We start from the raw sequence: 27,309 nt of genomic DNA, 5'->3' as shown, positions 1-27,309 counted from the left end.
AGATTTTGAGTTGAAGTGGAAATACCATAAATAAAGGAGTCATAAGGTGGTTTTGTGTACTGACTCCACAGCCCTGGATCTAATTTCACCCAAGATTTTTGTGTCCTCAAATCTAATTGTTAAACCAGTTTTTATAGAATGGAAGGCTACAGCTAATTTTTCCATGTTAAAGAGCTCTTTTAGCTTTTCTTCTCTGGGGTGACTGGTTTCTCCAATGTACATGGCCACAACTGCATGGGATTTTATAAACTCCAGGGATATGAAATGGATGTAACTGGTTTTTCACATGTGTGAGTGGATTGTAGCTTCTGTGGAGTGTTGCATGCTGCTCCTGATGTTCTTTGGCAATTTCCCAGTGTGATTATCACTTCTTGGTCAGAGGAGGTGGTATGAGGCGCTCTTATTTTCCTTTTGCAGGGTTATTAATCACTTAGTGCAGGTGTAGGCAATTCTGGTCCTCAAGAGCCACAGGCAGGTCAGGTTTTCGGGATATCCACAATAAATATGCATGAGACAGATTTGCATATCAAGGAGGCAGGGCATGCAAATCCATCTCATACATATTCATTGTGGATATCCTGAAAACCAGGCCTGTCTGTGGCTCTGAGGACCGGAATTGCCTACCCCTGACCTAGTGGATTGTCTAGAAGTGGCCCTTCTGTTTTAGCTATTGGTTAAGAATGTCACATACTCTTAGCATTCTGTTCACTAGTGTATGTAGGATACAGAAGCTGGCATTCATAGTTGGTCATGAAAAGGATTGGCTGTCTCCACTTCAGAACCCTGAAACTTATGAAATCCTATACAGTTGTGGGCACATATATTGGAGAAACCAGTCGCACCGTAGAGGAAAGGCTAAAAGCTCCTTAACATGGAAAAATCAGCTGTAGCCCTCCATGCTAAAACAACATTTGAGGGGACACACATTTTGGGAGAAATTAGACTGCTGGTGGCCGAGAAGCATCAAAGAGGCAGTAGAGAGATAGCAAGCCAAAGAACAAACAGGAGCACAAACCTCCACACATTGGCAAATCTGGCTGCACTGTAAAGGGAAGGCTACAAAAGTATGAACATGGTAAAATCAGCTGTAGCCTTCCATGCTAAAACTGGTAATATGATTAGATATGAGGAGACAAAAGTCTTGAAGCTGGATGATCGTTGGTAGCCAAGAAGAATCTGAGGGAGTGGAGATAGCAAGACACCAACATAGCTATCAATGATGATAAAGGGCTCATCTTAATTAAAGCATGGCCTCTGTTTATTCCAAAGAAGTGTAATGCAAAAAGGACTGGTGCTGAGGACAAACATCTATTTCCCCCTACCCCCAGAGTTTCGGAATGTCATTAACAATTATCCTACACCTACCCCTAGTCAGAGTGTCCAGCTTTATTTTCCCACCAAAATTCAAATTTGTTGCTAATGGACTTTTCTGCCTCAGTTTCTTGACAAAATCTCTTACCTCCCTGAGGAAACCAGTCACAATCAGGTTTGAGAACCCACTATAGAAAGACAAACTGCTGGGAAGCAGGAAGACTTGGACATTCCAGAAACTTCAATAATAGTGACATAGCTGCGGAAGCCTAAGAAAACACATAAGTAATTTGTCACAATCTCAATTTTCAGTTACAAATTCATTGTAAAGGTGTGCCAGCTGAGGCAGGTGGCATCCTGGGAGTTAGGCTACACATTCGAGGCCTCTGAGATAGTATTAAATGCTGTAGAACAGAGTTTTTCAACTTCTGCAAGCCAAGTACCCCCTAAATCAAACAAATATCAACTGAGTACCTCTGCCCAAGCTCTGCCCCAGGCTTGTCCAAGCTCCACCCCTGGCCCACCAAATATCCGCCCCTGACCTCACCCCCATAATAATAGTACTAATTGTAATGCAATTTCTTCCATTTATTATTCATATACACACAATATAATCTTATTAATACATAATGGTAACCACCAAAAAAAAAACCCACAGAGCACACTATGCAGAGAAAATGTTAATTATATCATTTATATTTGGGGGGGTTTTCAAAGAGGCAATGTTACCTCAGTAACAACTATAGAAAAATAGACAAATATAGTACAAAATATAGACAGCAGATATAAATTCTCAAAACTGACACATTTCAATCACTAAATTGAAAATAAAATCATTTTTCCTACCTTTGTTGTCTGGTGATTTAATGAGTCTCTGGTTGCACTTCCTTCTGACTGTGCATCCAATATTTATTTATTTCTGCCTCCTGCATGCTTCCTCTCTTCCGGACCTCATTCTTCCTCAACCAACATCTCTCTCTGTCCCTCAATGAGTCCAAGTTTTTATCCTCTCTCTTCCACCCCTATTGGCAACATATCTCACTGTCCATCTGTCGATTCCCTCCCTTGTTGCAGAGGGAGTGGGACAAGAGAGAGATCCAGTGTGCATGTCTCCCACCCCTCCTGCCACATCCAACATTTCTCCCTCTCTTATCTCCAGGATCATGTGCAACATTTTTCACCACTTCCCACCCCATGCCCCTCTATTACTATGTCCAGCATTTTTCCCCACTTTCATCCCCTTTAATATGTCCCTCTGTTCCCTCCCCACCACCATATCCAACATTTCTCCCCCTCATCCTTCTATTCCATATACATCTCTACCTCACTCTATGCCCAATTGTCCTCTTTTCTTTCTTTCCCCATGTGCACCATCTCTTTCTCTCTCACTCAAACACTCATGCCCAGCAATTCTCCCTTTCTATTCCCTCCCTCCCTCCCTCCTATGTCCCAAGTTAGTGTGTCCTTCCTCCCTCCCTTGTTTCCCAAGGCCCCTTCCCTTCCTTCTGTGCCCCGAGATCGTGACCCCACCCTAAAAACTTGATACAGCAATGTCATTCCGTTAATTTTCTAGATATTTCAAATAATATATACCGCTTCAATAGTTTTTTAAACATAAAAGTATTCTCTTGCTTTCTGATATAAAATGGAAGTTTATTCCATTCCTTGAGGCCAGAACAGGAAATTTTAGATAATCTGACTCATTTTCTCTTTGTTTTTTTTTCTTTGCAGTATGGAATAAAATGGAAATGCTTTATGTATCACGTGCCTTATGCTTTCAGAAATAATTTGTAAACTTTTCCAACATGATCACCTATCACCCCTTCATAGGCAGCAGTATGCCTGCCGTTGTATCTGGAGACGCAAGTTGTCTGTCTCTTTAAAGTGCATTTGCCAAGTGTTTGTGTGCTCCAGGGTTGGTTTGTACCTTTCTTTGCCTCAGTTTGTACAGCCTGTTCTTTCTGTTCTGCCCTTCAGCTCTCTTTACCATACTAATGAAGAGTTGGTGTGAAATGCCATCCATGCATTTCATATCCTTAGTGGGAGCTACTGGGCCAAGTACAGAGGTGATGAGTAAAAACCTTATGGGTTAATCATACTATTGGACCAAATGATTTAGACAAATTGTTCTTGTGCTCTTCCTGTCTAGAGCTCTGTAGAAAGCTATGAGGTTTTTCTTGTGCTAGTTTGTGCTGTTTGTCAAATACAAGCAGCATAAGATTCCTAGTACATAAGCTCTTCAGAACTTCTGTTGAAAGCAGGATTTCTCAGTACATGACTCAGACCTTCATTTGCAGGCCTGAGTTTTTTGGGTTTTTTTTGTATAGGTCCATGCTCTGGGTTTTCTGTTTTTTTCTGCTTCCATTCAGGCTTTGCCTAGTTTCCTGTATTCAGTTCACAGTCCTGCTTTCATGCGACTTCTTTTCTTGGTTGCTGTTGATGCTATATAGTATTTGTATCATATGAGGAAAAAATTGTTCCAGTTAATACTAATCTCCAAAAGTCATAAGGAGAAAGTTAGATACTCGATCCTCAGAGGGTGAAATTATCCACAGGTTCAAGTGAGCAACTCTCACCAAAACCCCGATCTTCACTGGATCACAAGCGTATCTTCTTTTGTCTCTTTTTAACTATATATATTTTTTAACACGTTTCTTTTTTATCCATCAATTATTAGTTTAAATGATTCAAACGGTTTACTTAACTTGCTAATTTATATAGGGGAGCGCCTCCACCAACATGTCCATGTTTCACACGCTATTCATGCACATAGTAGAAATTTAATTCACTTTCCAATTTCGTTATGTTTTCTATGATCAATAGCATGAGATCCATGCTACATTTATTCAATATAGCGATCCATTTGTCTATGAACAATTGATCATTCCTGAACAATGTAGGTCCCTTTTGGATCTGTAAACCCCGAGGAATCACCCCGAGAAATATATATAATTAAAAAGAGACAAAAGAAGATACGCTTGTGATCCAGTGAAGATCGGGGTTTTGGTGAGAGCTGCTCACTTGAACCTGTGGGTAATTTCACCCTCTGAGGATCGAGTATCTAACTTTCTCCTTATGACTTTTGGAGATTAGTATTAACTGGAACAATTTTTTCCTCATATGGTACTGTTGATTATTCCAGATGTTTGTATAGCCATTATCTTGTTGTCATATAGTATTTGTATTGCATTGTACTTTTTATTGGGCTATTAATTTTGCATTTTTCGGTATATGCTCAACCTTGAGACTATACTGGTTAAATGGAATAGAAATACTAGATTAAATTTTTTTTTTTTTTTTTAAAGGCTATAGAGGGATAACATTTAATCACTAAGGGTCTTATTTACGGAGCATTTTTCCATAGACAGAAAATAAGAAAAATCTTGCAGTAAAAATGGTCAGAGACTTTATAAGGTCAAAACAAAAGAATGGAGGAATTAGCTAAAGAGGACCAATCCAATGGTGAAGTTAAAAGGTCTATAATATCAGTAAAAGTTGATGATGTAAAATGACTTGACATGGCCTTATTTCGGCAAAACATATGCTTGAGGCAGAAGTCTTAGCAACAATTTTAAAAAACAACAAAAAAACAATATAGTCAGTAAGTTCAAACCCTGCCACTACTATACGCGTAATTCCGTAAGACTGACTTTTCCCTTTCGTCCAGCACTTGCTGCTATTGATAAATGTCCTTTCAGTATCAACAGGCCATAGTAGCAGCTAGGCTGGAGGAAAGATAAATAGAAAAGGTGCTGGCTGAAAAACAGAGTGGGATGAGCAAGAGCTGTGGCAAAAGAATCTTGGTCTCAAGCATGCTAAACTGGGAATTGTTGAGTTATCCTGATATAGACTGTCAAGGCAATGAGAAAGGAATGGAGGTCAGAAATCAAAGGAAGATTTAGAGAGAGATGAAGAATGCAAAGCTAGAAGGGTGAGAGCCAGGGTGGGAAGTCTATCTGAAGTGATGGATACAAAAAATTAAAAGGTAACAGCTTTTACATTGGACTAACTTAACATATTGTTGACTAGCTTCTAGGAGTTAGCCCAATAAAAAGATCTCGAAGGTTGATAACTAGGGCAACCAGGTTCAAATCCTGCTGCTGCTGCTTCTGTTCTTGGTCAAGTCATTTAATCCTTCATTGCACAGGATACAAACTTAGATTGTGAGCCATCTGGGAATAGAGAACTACTTACTGCACCTGAATGTAACTCATCTTGAGTTACTACTGAAAAGGTGAGACTTAAATGTAAACAAAATCTATCCATTGTTTGGGCATGCCACAGAGACATAAGATACTAACAGTCCCCATAGTACTTCACAAAAAGATTTTGCCATGCAAATGTGAAAAGTGGGAGAGGTTTTAATAGAAGATCACTCATACTAGTCTTAACAATTGAAATTTTCTTTCTTTCAGCCTGAGATGTCTTAATGCCTCAGCTAACAAATTGGAAACCCTTCCTCCCGCCTCCCTCTCAGAAGAAACACACAGTGTATTACAAGAGTTGTACGTGACCAATAACAACCTTACAGACAAGTGTGTACCACTGCTAACGGGCCACCCACATTTGAAGATCTTGCATATGGCCTACAACCGCCTGCAGACTTTCCCAGCAAGGTCAGAAGCTTTCATATGCCTTGCCAGTAGCAAAGAAGTTGTCATGTCAGAATGTTTGTTACCTTCTCTAACCACAGTCCAATCCAAAGTGTATTATAAAGATTAACCCCCCTTTAACAAAACCAAAGTGGTAACAGCTCCAGCACTCATAGAATTCCTATGGCGCTAAAAACCACATTACGGTTTTGTAAAATGGGAGGGTAAAAAACCATATGTATGAGATAAATTAATATACATTATAATATAGAGCAGTGGTTCCCAAACCTGTCCTGGGGGACCCCCAGCCAGTCAGGTTTTCAAGATATCCCTAAAGAATATGCATGAGAGTGATTTGCATATAATGGAAGTATGCAAATCTCTCTCATGCATATTCATTAGGGATATCTTGAAAACCTGACTGGCTGGGGGTCCCCCAGGACAGGTTTGGGAACCACTGGTATAGAGCATAACCAAAAATCTAAGTACAGGCAACCTGAAAATTTGCTAAGCATTGTACCAAATACATTTGAAATGAGATTGATCTGTTTCAACAGTTTTTGACATAACCACACTTTTTAAAAAATCTTTTAAAAAAAGGAGGGAGGGGAATTAGAAATCTTACCATTTTTATGGGGTCCAACAATTATCTTCTGCTGCTTTGAGCTTGTAGTTGAGATCTAGCCTAGAGAATAACACGGGGACAGATTTGTCCCCGTCCCCACAGGGGAGATGATTGGCGTCTACAAAATCCTGAGTTGAGTAGAATGGGTACAAATTGATTGATTTTTCACTCTGTCAAAAATTACAAAGACTAGGGGGCACACGATGAAGTTGCAGGGAAATACTTTTAAAAACAATAGGAGGAAATATTTTTTCACTCAGAGAATTAAGATCTGGAACACAATGCCAGAGGTTGTGGTAAGAGCAGATAGCTTAGCTGGTTTTAAGAAAGGTTTGGACCATTTCCTGGAGGAAAAGTCCATAGTCTGTTATTTAGAAAGACATGGGGGAAGCTACTGCTTGCCCTGGATTGGTAGCATGGAATGCTGCTACTCCTTGGGTTTTGGCCAGGTACTAGGGACCTGGATTTGCCACCATTAGAATGGGCTACTGGGCTTGATGGACCATTGCTCTGACCCAGTAACGCTATTCTTATGTTCTAACTTAATTTCCCTGTCCCATCCCTGCAAGTTTTGCGCTGACTCTGCCTCTGCCCCATTTCTGTAAGCTCTGCCTTAACCACACAAGCCTCAGACACTTTTGACTTTAAAGAGTTTGAGGCTTGTGCAGATGAGGGACAGAGCTTGCAGGAATGGGACAGGGACAGAAAAAGAACTCGCCGTGATGGAGAAAATTTGTCCCTGTGTCATTCTCTAATCTAGCCTCTGTTGGATCTAGAGAGAATTTTTAGGAGGTTTATTTGGAAAAAAAAAAAAGGATATATTGCTAATTTGGTAACAATTTTTTTCCTTCATTATTTACAAAACTTAAAATCATGATAAAATGAGTCAGCTGCAAAAGGAAATAAAACCCAATTATTTATTCAAGGACAAGCAGGAAGTATATTCTCACATGTGGGTGACATCATCCAGGGAACCTAGCATGGACAGTCAAAAAATGTAGTCAGTTTAAATCTCTAAGATCACCCATACTGCATGTGCTAGTGACTCCCTGCCCAACATCATTTCGCGGTAGTGTTTTCAGTTTTCCACAAAGCTGAGAAGCTGTTCTTTAGTGTCTAAGCGTGTTAAACTTGTGAAATTTGTCTTCATGTTCTGTTTATTCCCTTATTTTCAGTCATGTTTTTCAATTTTATTTCTTTTATTTGGTTTAAAAATTTTGATTTTTACACCGACTTTGATTTTCAGGGCTCTGTTCAGCCTGTTTCAAGCTGGAAGCATAGACTTGTTTTCGGTATATTATCTACTCAACCTCCCAGGTCCATAGAGTACTTTGATCTCACGTTAACATTGTCGGGGGAGCTTCTTAAGAAATCTGAGAAGCAGAAACATGTCTCCCCATTCAAACATGCACCAGTATCATCCCGAGTGTCTTCACCGTTGATGCATCAATGCCAGATCACTATCACTGCAATTGGTGTCCCAACACCTCAATGATAATAATAATAATAGTTTCAAATTTCAAGTTTATTTAAAAATTTTATAAATCGGCCTTCTAGGCGGTGAACATTATCTTAAAAACCTATATGGAATAACAATACATCCTTTAAAACAATAATCATTAAAAACATTTTAAAACAATATAAAAACAAACAAAAACAAAAAAGGGAAGTAAAATATGAGAACATATAGGGGAAAAAATAAAAGAGAGGATGTCTAAAAGTAGAATAAAACTATGTAGCCTTAAAAAGGGCATTTAGGTCTCGAAAGCATCAAGAAAAAGAAATGTTTTTAAATTCGTCTTAAAATGGTGAAGAGTTGATTTTCCCGTAAGTGGACCGGAATATTATTCCAAAGAGATGGAGCGCTGACAGAGAAAATAGTAGACCTCATTGTGTTGATAAACTTCAGAGACGGAACAATAAAAATTTTTTAGAAGATCTTAGAGTCTTAGAAGAACAATAGGGAATAAGAAGGTTATTGATAAACTAGTCTTCTAGCCCGTTACATTAACCGGTGCTAGAATATATATGTGTGTGTGTCTCTTTATTTTTTTCTCTCTCTCTCCTTAGCGGCTTTCTTTCTTTCTGTCTTTCTTTTTCCTTGGCTGTCCATCACCACCCCTTGCCTGCTCCCCCTGTCCATTCTCCCTTCCTTTTACCTCCCCTGTGTCCACCACCACCCCTTCACTGCTCTCCTTATGCAGCAGTAGCCCTTCTCCCTTTGTTTTACCTCCCCCCTGTCCAGCAGCACCTCTTTCCTTCTCCCCCTGTACAGCAGTAGGCATCTCTTCCTTTTTCTCCCCCCCCTCCTCCTTCTTATCCCTATGATACACTTACCTTGCTCTGCCCCTGATCAGAGTTTCCCGACAGCCGCCCAGTTGCACCCATTGGAAAAGTTCCCTCTGCCGCATCCCGCACCCCTCCTGACGCGACTCCCGCTGTCTTTCTTTCTATCTGTCTCTGTCCCTGGCCCCCTTTGTCTGTCTGTCTTTCTATCTCCCTGCCCCTGTCTCTTTCTTCTTTTCTTTCTGTCTCCCTTCCTCCCTCTGTCTGTCTGTCCGAAGCAGCATTCCCTCCCCCTCCATTTCCCTCCCCCCACACCAGTTCCCTGTGCACCTGCACCTGTGTCTTTCTTCTTTTCTTTCTGTCTCCCCCCTCCCTCTGTCTGTCTGTCTGTCCAAAGCAGCATTCCCTCCCCCTCCATTTCCCTCCCCCCACACCAGTTCCCTGTGCACCTGCCCCTGTGCCTTTCTTCTTTTCTTTCTGTCTCCCTTCCTCCCTCTGACTGTCTGTCCAAAGCAGCATTCACTCCCCCTCCATTTCCCTCCCCCCACACCAGTTCCCTGTGCACCTGCCCCTGTGTCTTTCTTCTTTTCTTTCTGTCTCCCTTCCTCCCTCTGTATGTCTGTCCAAAGCAGCATTCCCTCCCCCTTCCATTTCCCTCCCCCCACACCAGTTCCCTGTGCAGCAGCATTAGCATTTCCTCTACCCCCCTTTCCCTTCCCGCGGTCGTGACTACAAACGCGGTCCCGAGTCCTTTGCCGCCCCCCCCTCCCTTCCCTTTCGTGGGCCCAACTACACATGGCGATTCAAGCAGCGTGTGCAGCAGTCTTCACACGCTGCTTTGGGTCCTTCTACTGCCCTGATTTACTCTGGCACGTCCCTGATGACATCATCAGAGATGCGGCAGAGCAAATCAGGGCAGTAGAAGGGCCCGAAGCAGCGTGTGAAGACTGCTACACACGCTGCTTAAATCGCCAGTCGGCCCCGTGGGAAGGGAAGGGGGGGAGCGGCAAATGACTTGGGTCCCGGAAAGTTGCTGGGCTCCTCGGTGGGGGCGCTGAGCGGCCGCGATCCCTCTCCTCCCAGACCCCCCCCCCCCCGGCTGGAGGAACAGAGATCGGCGGCTACAGCCGCTGGCTTCGGCGTCTCCTATCCACTGCGGCCAACACTAGCGGAAACAGGAAGTAGTCAGAGAGGGCGGGCCGCAGTGGACAGAAGACGGCATAGCCAGCGTTAGCGCGGTGCAGCGCTTTTCTCTCCATTTAAAGGCGGGTGAGCCAGCGAGAAGGAGGAGGTGGTGGTTTTGGTGGTGAGTGAGGGCGGGAGGGGGGAGTCGCCGGCTGTGCTATGCTTTCCCGATCTGGCCGCCGCATACGCACTGTTACCACAGACCTACGGATCACAGATCAGGGATCATAGATCACGCATGTCTAAGTGCGCATGCGCAGCTAGCGTTTTATTATATAGGATTCTGGTTGACTATTTTGTCTAGTTTTAAAGGTTAGTAAAAGAATTTTGTATGCGACTCTATGTTCTACAGGCAACCGATGAGCTTTATAAAGGAGGGGAGTAACATGGTCTAACTTCTTTGCATTAAATATGATCTTCACTGCAGTATTCTGTATAATAATTTTATTCTTATATACCGCCAAAGCCATGGTAGTTCGAGGCAGTTTACAATAAGAAGAGCTGGACAATCAGCAAGGTAGTCACAATGTTAAATCATCGGATACATGTATACAGAATAGAAGAGCTAATAACTATAAATCATTGGGTAATAAATCGGTTAAACAGATTCGTTTTTACTAATTTTCTAAAACTAAAATAGGATGAGGGGTACATAATGTTACCCAGCCAATCGTTCAGTTTACCTGCCTGGAAGGCTAGAGTTCTGTCCAGGAATCTTTTATAACGGCAGGCCTTTATTGTTGGATGGGTAAACATGTGGATTCTACGTGTGGGCCTAATGGCACTGTACAAATTAAAGTGGGAAACCAGGTATAAAGGGCCAAACCAAAGATTGATTTGAAACAGAGACAAGAAAATTTAAACAGATGGCCAAAATAGCCTGTGCCTACTGTACCCTTCCTAATATCAGTACCAGCACCAACTCTGCAAGATCAGCTAAGAGCAGTGCTGAAAAAAGTTAGCTGGGATGCTGCCGTCGCACTCAGTACAGATACCGGCTTCATCACATCCAGTCTCAGCCCAGTTCATCAGGGCTCATTTTCTCGGATACCAAAATGTCAAGCGTCGAAGTCGAGGAGGAGGCATCCCTCATCTTCTAAAGAGCACAGCTCTTCATCATGTTCTCAACGCTCATCTCGATGCTCCTCTGCATGTTCACATTGGAGATCTCCTCGACACATCCAGACAATGTCCTGACATTGATGACTGACTTTGTCTCAATGCTCATCCAGTGATTATCCTGATAACAGGAACGCGGTGGTCGATATGCAGGTGATAAGCTTCACAAAGGGATAGTAGCCTTGAAGAAACCCTCTGGGTGAAACATGTCGGTTTATTAATCCCTGAGAATCCGACAACTTAAGCTAAGTATCAAAGTATTCATAATATTTAAAAACTTGAACGGCATAACTACATCTAAGCATAAAAAATTAATATAAAAAATTTCTCTAAGAGACCCGGTTAGGATCGAATGCATAAAGCCAGATACTATGAAAAACACTTGAGTATCATGGTGGCATTTCTGAGGGTCTAAATCAGGGGTGTCAAACCTTTTGGCTTCACTGGGCCACATTGGCTGAAAAAAATGTTTCTGGGGCCGCACAAACGTGTAAACGCTGCAGCAAGACACAGGAGAGAGCTGGCAAGACAGTAAACACCCGGGGGCAGCAGAGGAAAACAAAATACTTCACGGGGCCGCAGGTTGGACACCCCTGGTCTAAATGATTATATGAGGGGGTGTTAAAGAGGTGTTGGGACTATTCTCGAAGTAGCTTATCCTGATTTATCGGCATGAGTCCTATGGTATACTTTCAGATCCATCTCCTTCACCTTCTCATAGAAGGTCCCCACCAGAAAGTCCCACCAGCGGGAGACAGCGTATCCAGATTGTTCCCGAAGAGAGGCAGCGTGGGAGCCCTGCTCCGCCCCTCTCCCTGACCGAAAGGGAACATCTAAAAGAGCACAGCAGCCAGCCGGGCCCCCTTTCAGGCCACCAGCGGGAGAAAGTGTATCCAGATTGTTCCCGAAGAGAGGCAGCGTGGGAGCCCTGCTCCGCCCCTCTCCCTGACTGAAAGGGAACATCTAAAAGAGCACAGCAGCCAGCCGGGCCCCCTTTCAGGCCACCAGCGGGAGACAGCGTATCCAGATTGTTCCCGAAGAGAGGCAGCGTGGGAGCCCTGCTCCGCCCCTCTCCCTGACCGAAAGGGAACATCTAAAAGAGCACAGCAGCCAGCCGGGCCCCCTTTCAGGCCACCAGCGGGAGATAGTGTATCCAGATTGTTCCCGAAGAGAGGCAGCGTGGGAGCCCTTCTCCGCCCCTCTCCCTGACCGAAAGGGAACATCTAAAAGAGCACAATAGCCAGCCGGGCCCCCTTTCAGGCCACCAGCGGGAGACAGCGTATCCAGATTGTTCCCAAAGAGAGGCAGCGTGGGAGCCCTGCTCCGCCCCTCTCCCTGACCGAAAGGGAACATTTAAAAGAGCACAGCGCCTTAGTGCGCGCCTTTGTGAAGTGCCTGCAGTGACGACAGTTGGATTCTGAAGCTAACAAAATAACAGGCTCCAATCAGCAGGAGCACACCAGCACTTTACGAGAGCGATGGAGGACCCAGGATCCCAGAGGTACTTTCCGGTATACTGTACAGAGTGCAATATGTACGACTACCTCCCCTTGGGAAGGCGGGAGTACATATGCAGTCGGTGTCAGGAACTGGAAAGCCTGAGGATGGAGGTCGGCAGATTGAGGGTCAGGGTCCAGGAACTGGAGGGACTGCACACCACAGAGGAGACGAGCTGCAACCCAGAACACAGGCGGAGCAGGCCCCATTGTGGACCAGGTGAGGGACCTCGAGAGATTCATCGAGGTGGCCTATAGGAAGGTGGAGGAACGGGACCAGCAGCTGCACAGACGGATGTCGGCAGACGAGACCCAGGATCCACAAGGCGACACCGGGGAAGGACCTAGCGGAGGAACCACGCAAGAGGAGGAGACCGCGACTCACCGGGACCCCGAGGGAGAGACACCGCACTACACCAAGGACACGGACCTGAGGCAGAGGAGGTTGCTGAGGAAAGGGAAGTCTGCTATTGTGGTGGGAGACTCGATCTTGAGAGAGGTAGACAGTCACGTAGCTGGAGGAAGGGAGGACTGGCTAGTGACTTGTCTCCCAGGGGCCAAGACACGAGACATCACTGATAGGATCGAGAGGATCCTGGACGGAGCAGAGACAGAGGAGACTGCAGTAATAATCCACGTCGGAACGAATGATGTGAGCCGGAGGAACTTCAGCATGGCCACACTGACTGACCAGTTCAGGGTCCTGGGACGAAAGCTGAAGCGGAGCACACGGAGGATAGCATTCTCGGAGATCCTGCCTGTACCGAGAGCAGATGCAAAGAGGCAGGCAGACCTCCAGGCTGTGAATGCATGGTTGAGGAGATGGTGCCAGGAGGAGAGCTTCCACTTTGTGAGGAACTGGACGTCCTTCTGGGGAAAGAGCAAGCTCTACCGGCGGGACGGACTGCACCTGAGCACAGCAAGAACTAGACTACTGGCAGCCAATGTGAGGAAGGAGATCGAGAGGGCTTTAAACTGAGGAGAGGGGGAAAGCCGACAGCTGATCAGATGTTGACGCTTTGGACAACAGTATCCAGAACAGATGCTGAACGGGCTGACTGCAGGGAGGAAGCAGAGGGACCGGAGGATCTTATGATCAGACAGCGAGGGAAACATCAGGTAAAGGGAGCTTGCTGGGAGAAGACTAAGGGGCATGGAGACACAGGGGGACTGGGTGGCACGAGGGCGAAAGCTGAGGGCAATATAGAGGTACCACAAGGCGAGGGGGATCAAACAGAGGCTCAAGGGATGATAGCCCAGGAGGGGGCCGGTAGGGCTAGAAAACCCAGAGGAAAAGCGGGGAAGTGGGGTGGCGGGAATGTAGGGAAGCTGAAAGCTAAGAGGGTAAAGGCTGAGGGCAAAGCAGAAGCACAGGGAACGGGAGAACTGCCCGAAATCCAAGGGCAGGCGGCCCAGGTAAATGCAGAGGTGGAGGAAAAACGACGGGACCTACGGGACCTGCGGTGCTTATACGCAAATGCAAGAAGCCTCATGGCCAAGATGGGTGAACTAGAAGTCGTGGCCAAGGGGGAGGACCTAGATATAATTGGAATTGCAGAAACCTGGTGGACAGAGGAAAATCAATGGGATGTGGCGCTGCCGGGGTACAAGCTCTACAGGAGGGACAGGACCCACAAGAACGGGGGAGACATAGCACTATATATAAAGGACTCTATCCACTCGGTCGGGATGGATATGGCAATGAAGGCAGAGGGGCTGGAATCACTATGGGTCAAATTGCCGGGAAACAAGGGTGCAGGCATAAAACTGGGGCTGTACTATCGCCCACCTGGTATGCCAGAAGGAGTCGGACACAACTTGGAAGCGGAACTGAGACAGGAATGCAGGACTGGAAGTGTAACAGTGATGGGGGACTTCAACTACCCGGGAATAGACTGGAGTACGGGTCACTCCAACTGCACTAGGGAAACAGGATTTGTAGAAGCTGTGAGGGACTGCTTCATGGAGCAACTAGTCAAAGAACCGACGCGAGGGGGTGCTACTCTTGACCTCATCCTAAACGGAATAGGGGGGCCTGCAAGAGGGGTAGAAGTGGGAGGACCACTAGGCAACAGTGATCACAATGCGATCAGATTCACATTAGAAAGGGGGACACCCATAGTAAGGAGGACAGCAACAACTGCTCTCAACTTCAAGAAAGGGAACTATGTTGCTTTGAGGGAAATGGTGGGGAGGAAGCTCAGAAACATCTTTAGGATGGAGACTGTGGGAAGCACCTGGACCCTATTCAGGGACACCCTGCAGGAAGCACAAAGAATGTACGTCCCCAGTTTCAGGAAAGGCTGCAAGAACAAGCGATCAAAGGACCCGGTTTGGATGTCAACTGAAGTAAAGAGGGCAATAAGTGACAAAAAAGTATCCTTCCGGAGATGGAAAAAGGACCCAACGGAGGAAAATCACCAGGCGCACAGGAAATGCCAAAAGGAATGCCACCGAGAGGTTAGAAAAGCGAAAGGGGAATACGAAAAGGGGCTGGCCAGGGAGGCGAAAAACTTCAAGGCATTCTTCAGTTACGTAAAGGGGAAGCGACCATCGAGAGAGGAGGTGGGGCCGTTGGACGATGGAGATAGGAAGGGAGTGATTAAGGAGGATAAAGAGGTAGCTGAGAGGTTGAACACGTTCTTCTCGTCGGTTTTCACGTGCGAAGACACATCTAATATACCGGACTCAGAGGAGCTCATGAGTGGGGAACAGGCCGAAAAATTGGAGCACATAGAGGTAAGTAAGGAGGATGTCCTCAAACAGATAGACAGGTTAAAATGCGGTAAATCACCGGGCCCGGACGGGATCCACCCAAGGGTTCTGAAGGAACTAAGACAAGAAATAGCAGGCACAATCCAGCATGTTTGCAACCTATCCTTGAAAACTGGTGAGGTACCAGAGGACTAGAAATTGGCGAATGTCACACCTATCTTCAAGAAGGGATCGAGGGGTGACCCCGGGAACTACAGGCCGGTGAGCCTGACTTCAATTATAGGGAAGATGGTGGAAGCTATGATCAAGGACGGCATTTGCGAGCACATCAAGAGGAATGGCCTACTGAGAACAAGCCAGCACGGATTCTGTAAGGGAAGGTCGTGCCTAACGAACCTTCTGTACTTCTTTGAGGGAATAAGCAGTTGGGTGGACATTGGGGAACCCATAGACATCATTTACCTCGATTTTCAAAAGGCTTTCGACAAGGTGCCACATGAAAGGCTGCTTAGGAAGCTGTGGAACCACGGGGTGGGAGGGGATGTGCACAGATGGATCAAGCACTGGTTGTCGGGTAGACTGCAGAGGGTCGGAGTGAAGGGCCAATATTCTGACTGGCGGGGAGTCACAAGCGGTGTGCCACAGGGATCGGTGCTGGGGCCGTTACTCTTCAACATATTTATCAATGACCTGGAAAAGGAGGCAAAGTGTGAGGTTATAAAATTTGCAGACGATACCAAACTGTGCGGCAGAGTTAGGTCCAGGGAGGAGTGTGAGGACCTGCAAAGGGACCTGGACAAGCTGGAAGACTGGGCAAACAAATGGCAAATGCGCTTTAACGTGGAAAAATGCAAGGTCATGCATATAGGGAAAAAGAACCCGTTGTTCAACTACAAATTGGGGGGGGGGCATTGTTGGGAGACAGCAGACTTGAGAGAGACTTGGGTGTGCTGGTGGATGCATCACTGAAGCCATCTGCACAGTGCGCAGCAGCCTCGAAAAAAGCCAACAGGATGCTGGGCATCATAAAGAGGGGCATAACAACCAGGATGCGGGAAGTCATCATGCCATTGTATCGAGCGATGGTGCGTCCACATAAGTTTTTTTTTAAGTTTATTAGGATTTTATATACCGCCTATCAAGGTTTTCTAAGCGGTTTTACAATCAGGTACTCAAGCATTTTCCCTATCTGTCCCCACATCTGGAATACTGCGTTCAGTATTGGTCGCCGCACCTCAAGAAGGACATGGCGGTACTTGAGAGAGTCCAAAGGAGAGCAACGAAACTGGTAAAAGGGCTGGAACACTGCCCATACGCCGAGAGGTTGGATAGGCTGGGGCTCTTCTCTCTGGAAAAAAGGAGGCTCAGGGGAGATATGATAGAGACCTTCAAGATCATGAGGGGCATAGAGAGATGGGACAAGCACTCCAAATAAATATGATGTTGGAGACAGAGCCTTGAGCAGAGCTTATGGACAGTCTAGACTACAAGGAGTGGCCTACAGATTGCATAAAGCTGCCTCTCCATAATCTTATGAAGGAGGCATTATTTAAAAACTGGGTGTCATCACTTCTCGTAAGTTGGGCACTCTGTACAGATTCCAATCATGCCCAGGTTTTAATAAACCACAGTTACAGCACAAGTCATTGGTTGCATTGAAGAAAGCAAACAGTACTAGAACTCACAGAAGTACTCCACTAGGAAGAGAGGGCAGGACACTCAATAAGTTTGGGCACACAGTGTTCCAAAGCACCATGCTAACTAATAGAATATTAAATTATAACTTCTATATTACATTTTATATGAAAACTCATCCAAAAAATCACCATCTAAACATCTCAATTCCTACCAACACCTCTCAAATGATTTATTAGAAACCAGAAAATATATGGTGTGTTCTACTTTTGCAATTGTCTCCCACACATTAGTAGTGTCTTTTGCAATTCGAAGACAAACGTGGCTCAGGACCTCTGACCTCAATGCTAATGTACAGGGCTGCCTTTCAAACATCTCCTGTATAGGAGACAATTTATTTGGAGATCATATAGAGGAGGTAACACATGATCAAAAAGCTTGCTGGTTGTATGACCATCTTGTCTGTCTTCAAGTCAACCCAGTCTAAAAAATTAGGAGAAAATTTTCCAATATCTCCAGATGTTCCACTTATTACACCAAACGGCGATATGGCCAACCTTCTATATCCACTCACTCTTTAACTCGGAAGCGACCCAGGCAACAGAAGATGAAGTCAGTCTTTTTGATCCCATATTAGAGAGCATTGTCTGCATTTCTCAACCTTTATCTCAGTCTCCCCATAGGAGGCCAATTCAGCCACTATCATCATCGATGATCACTGATAACATCAGATCACTGAGTACTTCAAGTGATGAGTCGGGGCTATGCTCTTCATTTACAAAAAACTCCTCCAAACCATCCTCGAGGAGAGTCCTTTTTGAGCTCCAATCAGAAGACCCTCCTTCATCAGGAACTCTGCCCTCTTCCAGCTCAGTGTCATAGAACAAAGTACCTCTGCAAGAAAGGGGACAAGGGTTCTACTCCAAATATTTCCTAATACCAAAGAAGACTAGAGGTCTCCATCCAATTCTTAACCCTCTGTGAGCTCAACAAATACTCAGTGGAAAAATTTTATATGGTCTCTTTGGGAACCCTACTACCACTTTTAGAAAAGAATGACTGACTCTGCTCTCTAGACCTCAGAGGACAAACCACAGAAAATATCTTCACTTTTGAGTGGGAACATTCTACCTCCAATACAAAGTGCTACCATTTGGACTGGTATCAGCACACAGAGTATTCATGAAATGCTTAGTGGTGGTGGCTGCAATCCTTTGCTCATGCAGCCTTCATGTGTTCCCTTATCTGGACAACTGATTAATCATGGCCCCAACCCCTCAACAGGCTCACCAAGCCATGAATTCAATGGTACATCTAGAGCTGCTTGGATTTGTGGTTAATTACAAGAAATCTCATCTACAACCCACTCAAACTCTAGAGTTCATTGGAGCAGTTCTAGACACAACTCAAGCTCGTGCATTTCTACCATAGCAGAAGTTCAGTACCCTGTTCCAGATCTGAGAGAAAGTCTCCTTTCCAATGCATCACTGCATGCCAAATGTTGTCTCCTCAACCACGTGGAGGGCCCTAATCAAAACATGCATCTAAGTCCAATTTGGATGTAGGACACTAGTCACCCAAAGTTGGCAGGGCACAAATGTCCATTCTCCAAAAATATGTCTAAAGTATACTTTTTTCAAAAATAGTCTATCTGTACGTCCAGGCGTTTGATCGTCCAAACTGCCAGGTCGTCTATCTGTATACCATATTCTTGTCCAAATATTTGTCCAAGACCCAAACACCCAGAACAAGACCTTTTGGACATGGGAGGGGCCAGCATTGTGATGGACTGGCCACCCAGACATGGCAGGAGAGCAGTGAGACACCTTACATGGCACTGCTGTGAACTTCACAAAAAGGCTGCCACATAAATCTCACCACAACTCCCATAAAAGTAATGTTGAGCCCCCCAAAACCACTACAGTACTCTCCGGATATTTGTGGGGGTTCCGTTCCAGGAACCCCTGCTAATATCGAAAAACCGTGAATATGGTTTTTTGCCTGGGGAGGCAGGAGAGGGCAGCTGGAGCGCCGGCAAGTGAAGTAAATCGCTCGCGATATGCTCCGACCGCCTCTTCCTGTACTAAAGTTGGGCTTCACCAATCTGGAGCTGCTTTGACATAGACTTAGTAGATAAGGACAGGTTGTTCACCCTCTCCAAGGTAAGGAGAACGAAAGGGCACTCTCTAAAATTGAAAGGGGATAGATTCTGTACGAACGTAAGGAAGTTCTTCTTCACCCAGAGAGTGGTAGAAAACTGGAATGATCTTCCGGACTCTGTCATAGAGGAAAACACCCTCCAGGGATTCAGGCAAAGTTAGACAAGTTCCTGCTCAACTGGAACGTGCTCAGGTGGGGCTGGTCTCAGTTAGGGCACTGATCTTTGATCAGAAGGCCGCCGCGTGAGCGGACTGCTGGGCAATATGGACTACTGGTCTGACCCAGCAGCGGCAATTCTTATGTTCTTATGACTTTATTACAGGAAGAGGCGGTCGGAGGATGCCATGAACGACCGGATCCGCAAACCGCAAATTTGCAGGGGAACACTGTATACCCACCTGTCTACAATCCCAATAGCCCTTATAGCAGCAGGTGTCACCTATATGGCAGTACAGTAGGGTTTTGGGGGGGGTTTGGTCAGCTCACATATTCCACCATTAATATAAAGTGGTTAGAGTGGCTTATGGGCCTGGGTCCTCATCTCTATGGTTCACTAGCCCACCCCCTACACTACTTAAGCCACCACTATACTAGGCTTTCATGAACTAAGTGCTGATGTTCTGGAACAGGTATGTACGTTTTTATTCTTTTGGTGGTGATGGGGGGGGGTTATCGGTGAACACAGGAGGAGTGTGTGGTGGTATGTACTTTGGGTCTACAGTGGTTCTGGTCACTTTGGATACCTTCTGGGCACTTAGATCTGGTTTTAGATCGCCTAAGTCATAACGATAAGCTCCGTCCAGGCGGCCTCGTAAAACTTTCGATTATCTCTACAGCATAACTAAGTCTAGGTCAGCCTACATCCCGCCCTAACCACTCCTCCAAAAACAGGCCTAAAAAGTCCATGAATATTTCTAAAAAGCCATTTCAATTATCGGCACTTGGACGACCTGTCTTTTTAATCGTCCAAGTATCGATTTGGGCAGGTTTTTAGACATTTCTGTTTCAATTATGAGCCCCATAGCATCTATAGTTCACATAAGTCCATGTACCCATCTACATCTCGGGGGAACCCAATGATCTCAAGCCACCACATCACTATCCCAACCTATACAATTGACCTCAGACCTTATCTCTTCAGAGATGGTTGTCACTGATCAGTCTTTCCAGGGGCCTTGTTTTCCATACTCCATCACACCAAAAAATATTTAACAGTGGATGCTTTCATGCTTGGTTGGGGATCCCACGTCTGCTTAGTCTGCCCAAGTCTGCTGATGACGGGGAAATTGCCAAGTCATGGGGGGTGCTTATGGTAGAGGAACAGTCTCTTCCGACTGGAGAAGGGGGGATGCTACTGGGTAGGTAGACTTGAATATAAACAGACCCCCATTTTGGGCCATTTTTTGGTCCAAAAATCTGTTTATATTCTAGTATATACGATATATGGCTTTCAAGTACCTGATTCCCTGCTCTGCTTGTCATATTTTTGATAATAACACCTCTCATTTCTTGGTGACACACAAGTGTGATCCAAAACAATGGTTGAGAACTACTGCACCAGCATACACTACACAAATTTGTCAGTGGCAGGTAAGAAAGACTTCAAAAGAATTGCCATGTTAAAAAAAAAAAAAATTACACCACCAAATCAGTTTCTGAATATGAGCTTTCAAGGTAAGAGTCCATTATAATCCTCCTTTTATAGGAACAAATGAATAACAAACAGAATGGGAGTGGCAGCAGTTCAACATTCTAAACTTTCAAGAGCCATTACTCAACTAAGCAGATAATATGGCGGTCATAAAACAGCTTCACTTTGATCAGTGCTTACAAACAAGCTCGTATCTAGCTTCACTACATCCCCATGCATTAGACGTGAATATTAAACAGCACCAGGGCTTACAGCTGTTTAAAACTAGGTATAATTCCCAGCACCCAATTGGCTTGCAAATCTCTGGTATTCTACATGTTTGAGTCACATTATTATGACTACCGCCTACCTCTGAAGTCAGGGATGCACAGCCAATGAACAAATGCACATGTCGTGCGCAGGCTTTGTGGCTATATAAGATGGGGATATTGGCAAGTTGCCAATATAGTAACCTTGGGGGGAAAAACACGATTTATCGGACATCGAAAAAGACATGATCGATGACTACCAGGCCAAGGGTGGCAGCATTTCGGAAATGGTGAAGTTTGTGAATTGTTTATGTGAGTGGACGAATGGAAACTTTTCAATGACCCGATGTGGCATAAGCCATTGATACAAGAGGTGAATGTTGGCTGTGCAGGTTGGTGCAGGCCAATCGGCACACTATCATGAAGCAACTCATCATCCAAACAAACCAGGGGGCTTCCAGATTTATGTCTAAAATGACTGTGCAGCAAACCCTGTTGCAAATGGGGCTCCAGAGCAGACAGTTGGTACTGAACCCCAGCTCATGAGTGTTCATCACAAAAAACAGCTGCAATTTTCACAGAAGTTTGGACTTGCACCGACTAGCAAAGGGTTGTCTTCTCCGATGAGTTACTTTTTGAGCTCCATCGAACAGATGGATGTTGGCATGTCAGACATGAAACCGCTGATAACAAACATCCAACAACCATTGGTGGCAGCAGCGTTATGGTCTGGGGAGTGTTTTATTGGTATGGTCTGGGTTCTTTGATACCTCTGGAAGGCTCGCTCAACTGATATGGATATCTCTCTATCCTTACTGATCAGGTACACCTGTACATGTTCACAGTCTTCCCTATGGCCGATAGGATCTTTCAACATGACAGTGCAACCAGAATACCAGTCATACAACCAGAATTGTTCATGAGTGGTTCGCAAAGCATGACCAAGACTTCTACCTACTTTCCTGGCCTCTGAATTCCCCAGTCCTTAACCCAATTGAGCACATTAGGAACCACGTCAATAGGCATATTCAATGACTGGATCCATCACCATGCACCTGTCAGCAACTGTCGGATGCACTACATTCTGCATGGCTCCAGATGTATCTAGCAACCATTCGACATCTAATCGAGTCACTCTCCTTGCTACTATCCATGCTGCTAGAAGTGGTTATTCAGGATATTAGCAGGTGGTCATAATAATGTGACTCAATTATTTATAACACTGTGTGCATATTTTAGGAATGCCCCTGACCTGCCCCTATACCTCCCATGGCCACACCCGCTTTTGAATTGCACTCTATGGGATTTGGGGAACAAATTGTTACAGAATGGTGCCCAGCAAGATGTGCCTACAAATTCAAATTGGTGCTAATTAGTGTCAGTGCTAATAATTGGGAGCTAATTGACTCATTAGCCAATTTAGTTGGGCGTATATCTTGGATCAGTGCCCCAAATATCAACATCCAATTTTGGCCATCATATATATAGAATACAGGGGATAAGGGAGTCCCTCTCACACTCAGGCATACATTTAAGTATTCCATGCAATCTGTAAAATAAAGTACATATGGTATCTGTATTTATAGAATATCACTTAGACTGAATTTTGGCATTTACCGTGTACTGTATATGTCATTATTCTAATCATTTAGGTGAATAAATGTTGAGCACCTTATGTTACATTCTGCTAAACCCTTATAATCCAAAGCAGAACATGCCAAGAGAACTGGGAATAATTATTCAGGAATTACATCAGTATTTATCATAAAATTAAGTAAGAACAAGCCCATAAAATAACATAGATTTTAAGCCAGCATTTACACCATTAGATGGAAGATGAACCAGTCAGAATGTACACTCCTCTCTCCATATTCATGGGAGTTAGGTGCAAAGCTGGCCAGAAAATAAGAATTCACAAATAACTTTAGGGCCTCCCGGACCTCTCCACTTTTTAAAGCCTGGTGGTCTAGTGGTGAAGTGAGGTACAATCCTACACTCCTGCCCCGTGCAGAGCCGTGAACAAAAATGGTTTCTGTAAGTTCCCATAGTCTCGCGAGACTACAGCGGGAACTCATGGCAACCATTTTATTTATTTTTTTTTTTTGCAGCTCTGCACAGGGCAGGAGTGTAGGAAGATTGCTCCTGCCCCGCTTCACTGCTAGACCACCAGGCTTTAAAAAGTAAATAAGTGGAGAGATCCGGGAGGTGGGGTGGGTCAACCAGATGAAAACCGCGAATAATCGAAGTCGCAAGTGTCAAACCTGCAAATATGGAGGGGGACTTGTATTTGCTAAATAGTTTTTACAGCTTCTCTAAACATCACATAATTACATTGACTGGGTAGCTTACCCCCACCCCCAATATGTGCCCAAAATGTGAAAGGTGCACTTTTAAGTAAAGGAATTTCTTGGTCTGCTATACAAAGGCATGTAATATTTTAGTCACAGGGTTCCTTTTACTAAACTGGGCTAGAGGTTTTTAGTGCAGGCCTGCAAGGTAAAAATGCTTTAACACTACTCATTGGCCTGTGCTAAAAACCTTTAGCGCCATTTTGTAAAACACAGCATTAGTTTATAAGTACACCTTCTGGAAGTGTTCTTTTTTAAAATTTCTGCTATTTTTTTGCCAAAGATGAACTGTTGCTTATACTACCCCCCCCTCCCTTTTTTTTCTTGTTCCCATAGTAAAATGGCCAAGCTTGAAGAATTGGAAGAGATTGATATTAGCGGGAACAAACTGAAAGCCATTCCTACCACCATCATGAACTGCAGGCGCATGCATACGGTCATTGCTCATTCGAATTGTATCGAAGTCTTCCCTGAAGTCATGCAGCTTACAGAAATTAAGGTACAAAGCTTTGTTTTCTGAGTGTAGAGGGCTAGAGGAGACAAGTTTTCATTCATAAACTAGAGAAATTCAGGCTTCCGATGCATTTGAATCCTCATACATAACTAAAGGGTGATAATGGATGCCAAGTACAATATTTTTGAGAACTTCTGAACACCTGCATGTGAAGCTTTGATGTGTTCATTGATGCTGTGGGTTGTTGACTTATAACTATGATGTGTATGGGCCATAGAAAGTACCTTAATTTACTTAGGCTGGGAAAGTTGGATTGGGAAGAGTGCTTGCTTTCAATGGAGTTCCAGAGACACAGGTGGGTGTTAGTGACTTACCCACTGCCAGTAGCAGAGTTGATTCTTGAACTTAAGTCCCAGATACTTCCTGACTCTAACTCCACTTTACACACTGAGTTGAGGCCTCAAGCATCCTAAAACATATAGGATGACAAAACTGAGACCATTGCCACTCTGCTTACTGAAAAATTCATAAGATTCTTAAATAAGAGTGGGTAACCAGTCCTTGATAACGAAAAGGTAATACTTTTTAACTAAAAAAAAACCAACAACCTTTCACTGAACCAAATTTAAAATAAGTACCTTAAGATTCATGAAAGCTGCCAGCTAGCTTTAGTAGCAGTTGGGTGCAGGATAGCTTTTCTCCATGTCCGCAGATTAATGTAGATACACTTGGTTGGTTTCTACTGCAGTCTGACTGCCCAGAACTGCCTTCTGTAGCTTGATAGTCATACATTTCCACTAGTGATATGCATGGCTGCCCTTCCCACCTTTCTGACATGAATTAGTGCCTCAGTTTGTTCTTTTCTGCACTGCACAGCAGCCACTGTCCTCTCACAAAGGAATGGAAAAGCTTAATTTACCTCTAAATACTGTGGAGACTGTATGTGCTGACTCAAAGGGCCTAATTAATGTACTGGTGGGACTTCAATCTGATAAAACTCTAATACTGACTCTGTGGGCTCTTCGCAAGTCCTAACGGGTTCTGGCATTAACGGTTACTCCTCAAGGTTCCCTTTCTGGTTTTTTTTATTTTGCTTTTATAATAGTTACTAAGTATCCACTTGTTTCAGTAATATAGGAAAGTAAAAAAATTCTCAAAGTAGAAATTAAGTAACATCATAGACAAGCCGGCCTTAGAGACCCCCAATATAGTCCAAGTTCTCTTTCTAAGGAGAAACCTTCCCAATCAAAGGGAACAAGCAAAATAGAGCACACAATTAAAGCACCAAAACGCACCAGCAAGTCATCAAATGCTGAGACACATATTAAACAGTCTGTCTTCTGCTGCCTCATTGACTGTACTGTTGAATTACCTCATGATTTTAATGAAGGGATGAGTATAAGAGTCAATTGGAAAGTTTCTGCCTGACCAAGAAAGAGCAAGATTAACATCATTTATGGCTAGATTTTCAAGTCAGTCTGATGTTTAGTTTTGTCTTGTCAGCCTTCTGAAGTGAACAACTGCTCCACTTTATTTTTAAAAAATGGACAAAATTGAGTATCTTGTCATAACGTTCCTTCATTTGAAGAGAAAATCGCCTACCAAAATTAAATCTGAGATGTAGTATATGGTGATGCGTCTCCTTCATCTTCAGTGGTGTAAATGTGGGCTACTGTTTAAATGTAGTCGGACAAGCATTGTTAATGAAGAGCGCTCTGGATGTCCAAAAGCAGCAACAACTGACAAAATGGTTGATGAAGTTCACCGAATAGTAATTGAAAATCACCAATTGACCCTAAATGAGATGGCAGAGCCTGCTGGCATTTCATCAGAATATGTACACACCATCCTACATGAATATTTAGGCATGAGGTTGAGTATGCGAAGGATGCCGTGTTTGCTGTCGACCAAAAAATGAATTTGAGCATTTTGAAAATGTGTTTTGAGCGTTTTAAGTGCAACAAGAACTTTTTGCAGCATTTTGTGACCATGGATGAGACTTGGGTTTATCATTATACTCCTGAGACAAAACAACAATCTAAACAATGGACTACAAGAGAAAAATCAACTCTGAAGAAAGCAAAAATGGCTCCATTGGCTGGAAAGGTAATAGTGACCATCTTTTGAGATTTATACTTGATAATTCTTATTGACTATCTGGAAAAGGGAAAAACCATTAATGGCGAATACTATGCTGGCTTATTCCAACATCTAAGCACCGAAATCGAGATGAAAATTCCTCATTTGGCCAAGAAGAATGTTCTCTTCCACCAGGATAATGCAGTGGCTCACACATCAACAATTGCGATGGTGAAATTGCATGAATTGTGGTTCAAATTAATTCCCCATCCACTGTACTTTCCAAATTTGGCCCCATGTGACTTTTTTGTTTCTGAACTTAAAAAATGGGTGTCTGGGAAGAAATTTTCTTCGGATTTTGCAGTCATAGATGCTTTAAATATTTATTTTTCCAGTTTAGACATTTCATATTTTACTGAAGGCATGAAAGGGCCTGGAAAAATATTGAATCAAATGTATCGAGTTAAATGTATTTTCATTCCCCCCCCCAAAAAAAATGTTTCATGATCAGGCCGGAAACTTTTCAATTGACCCTCGTACTTCACAGCATCATGATAATATCAAAAACTGTCGCTTCTTCACTCCATCTTCAACAACTGTTCAATCAGTTGTGCATTCTCCATTACTGACACAAAAAAGTTTTTTTTAAAAAAAGGGCTAAAAACACTCCACAAGTTCTATAGCATCTACATCTCAAACCCAAGTAAATAGCATGCAAGAAGTTCAACCTTCTACAGTACCTCAGGCTACCCAAGATTTAGATTTCAGAAGGTATTACAACAAACTTCCTTGCAAGGTTCTGTTTATTAAGGCTCTCCTCCACTTATTCTCAAGTCTCCTGCTTCTGCACCACGCAGCTCCTACTGGCACCTTCCCATAGTCCCTGTACTCGATGATCTCATTGGCAGTACTCGCCCACTAATTCAGAAGAATTGCTTTCTTCTGATGAAGAGTCTGAGTTTCTTGGCCCTACAGCCAGTCATGCTGTTACCCCTTCTGCCAGCACAACCCTACAATGTGACCTAGATATTCTCAAACAAGACATTTATGTAGACGATATAAACCTCAGCAAATTTATACAAATAAAATACTAATGGAACTTGCACTGTTCCTATTCATTCCCAATTTACTAAGAGAGAAGTCTAAGAACTTCCAATTAACTCTATCAAACGCCTTCTCAGCATCTTCCCAAAAGGCTGCCTACTATGAGCTGCATGTGTCAAATCATTCTTCAAATGTTAGAGGCTTGCCAATGTGGTACAAAACCCAATTGATAAAGTTTTATCTAGCACACTCAAGGGGGGAGGGGGGATTTGGGATGTAATTAAATATGAGATGTTATAATATTGTTGTATAATATTGCATATTCTACTTTAATTGAGCATGGGATGAAGGGGGGGAGGGG

General features: G+C 44.0%; 1 protein-coding gene across 3 annotated transcripts in view; it reads left to right on the top strand.

Moving 5' to 3' along the window:
• Window positions 1-27,309, top strand: part of PHLPP1 (PH domain and leucine rich repeat protein phosphatase 1) — a 492,900-nt gene that overhangs the window by 399,923 nt on the left and 65,668 nt on the right. For all 3 annotated transcript variants that reach the window (XM_033929324.1, XM_033929323.1, XM_033929325.1), the window contains exons 11-12: window positions 5,727-5,927; window positions 23,708-23,870. In XM_033929324.1, the coding sequence (XP_033785215.1) occupies window positions 5,727-5,927; window positions 23,708-23,870 (364 nt within the window). The remainder of the gene's footprint in view (window positions 1-5,726; window positions 5,928-23,707; window positions 23,871-27,309) is intronic.

Source organism: Geotrypetes seraphini, chromosome 2 (genome assembly GCF_902459505.1).
Source record: "Geotrypetes seraphini chromosome 2, aGeoSer1.1, whole genome shotgun sequence".
NCBI classification, from domain to species: domain Eukaryota; kingdom Metazoa; phylum Chordata; class Amphibia; order Gymnophiona; family Dermophiidae; genus Geotrypetes; species Geotrypetes seraphini.
The sequence above is the reverse complement of the archived record's forward strand: the minus strand, read 5'-3'. Positions and strand labels throughout refer to the sequence as shown.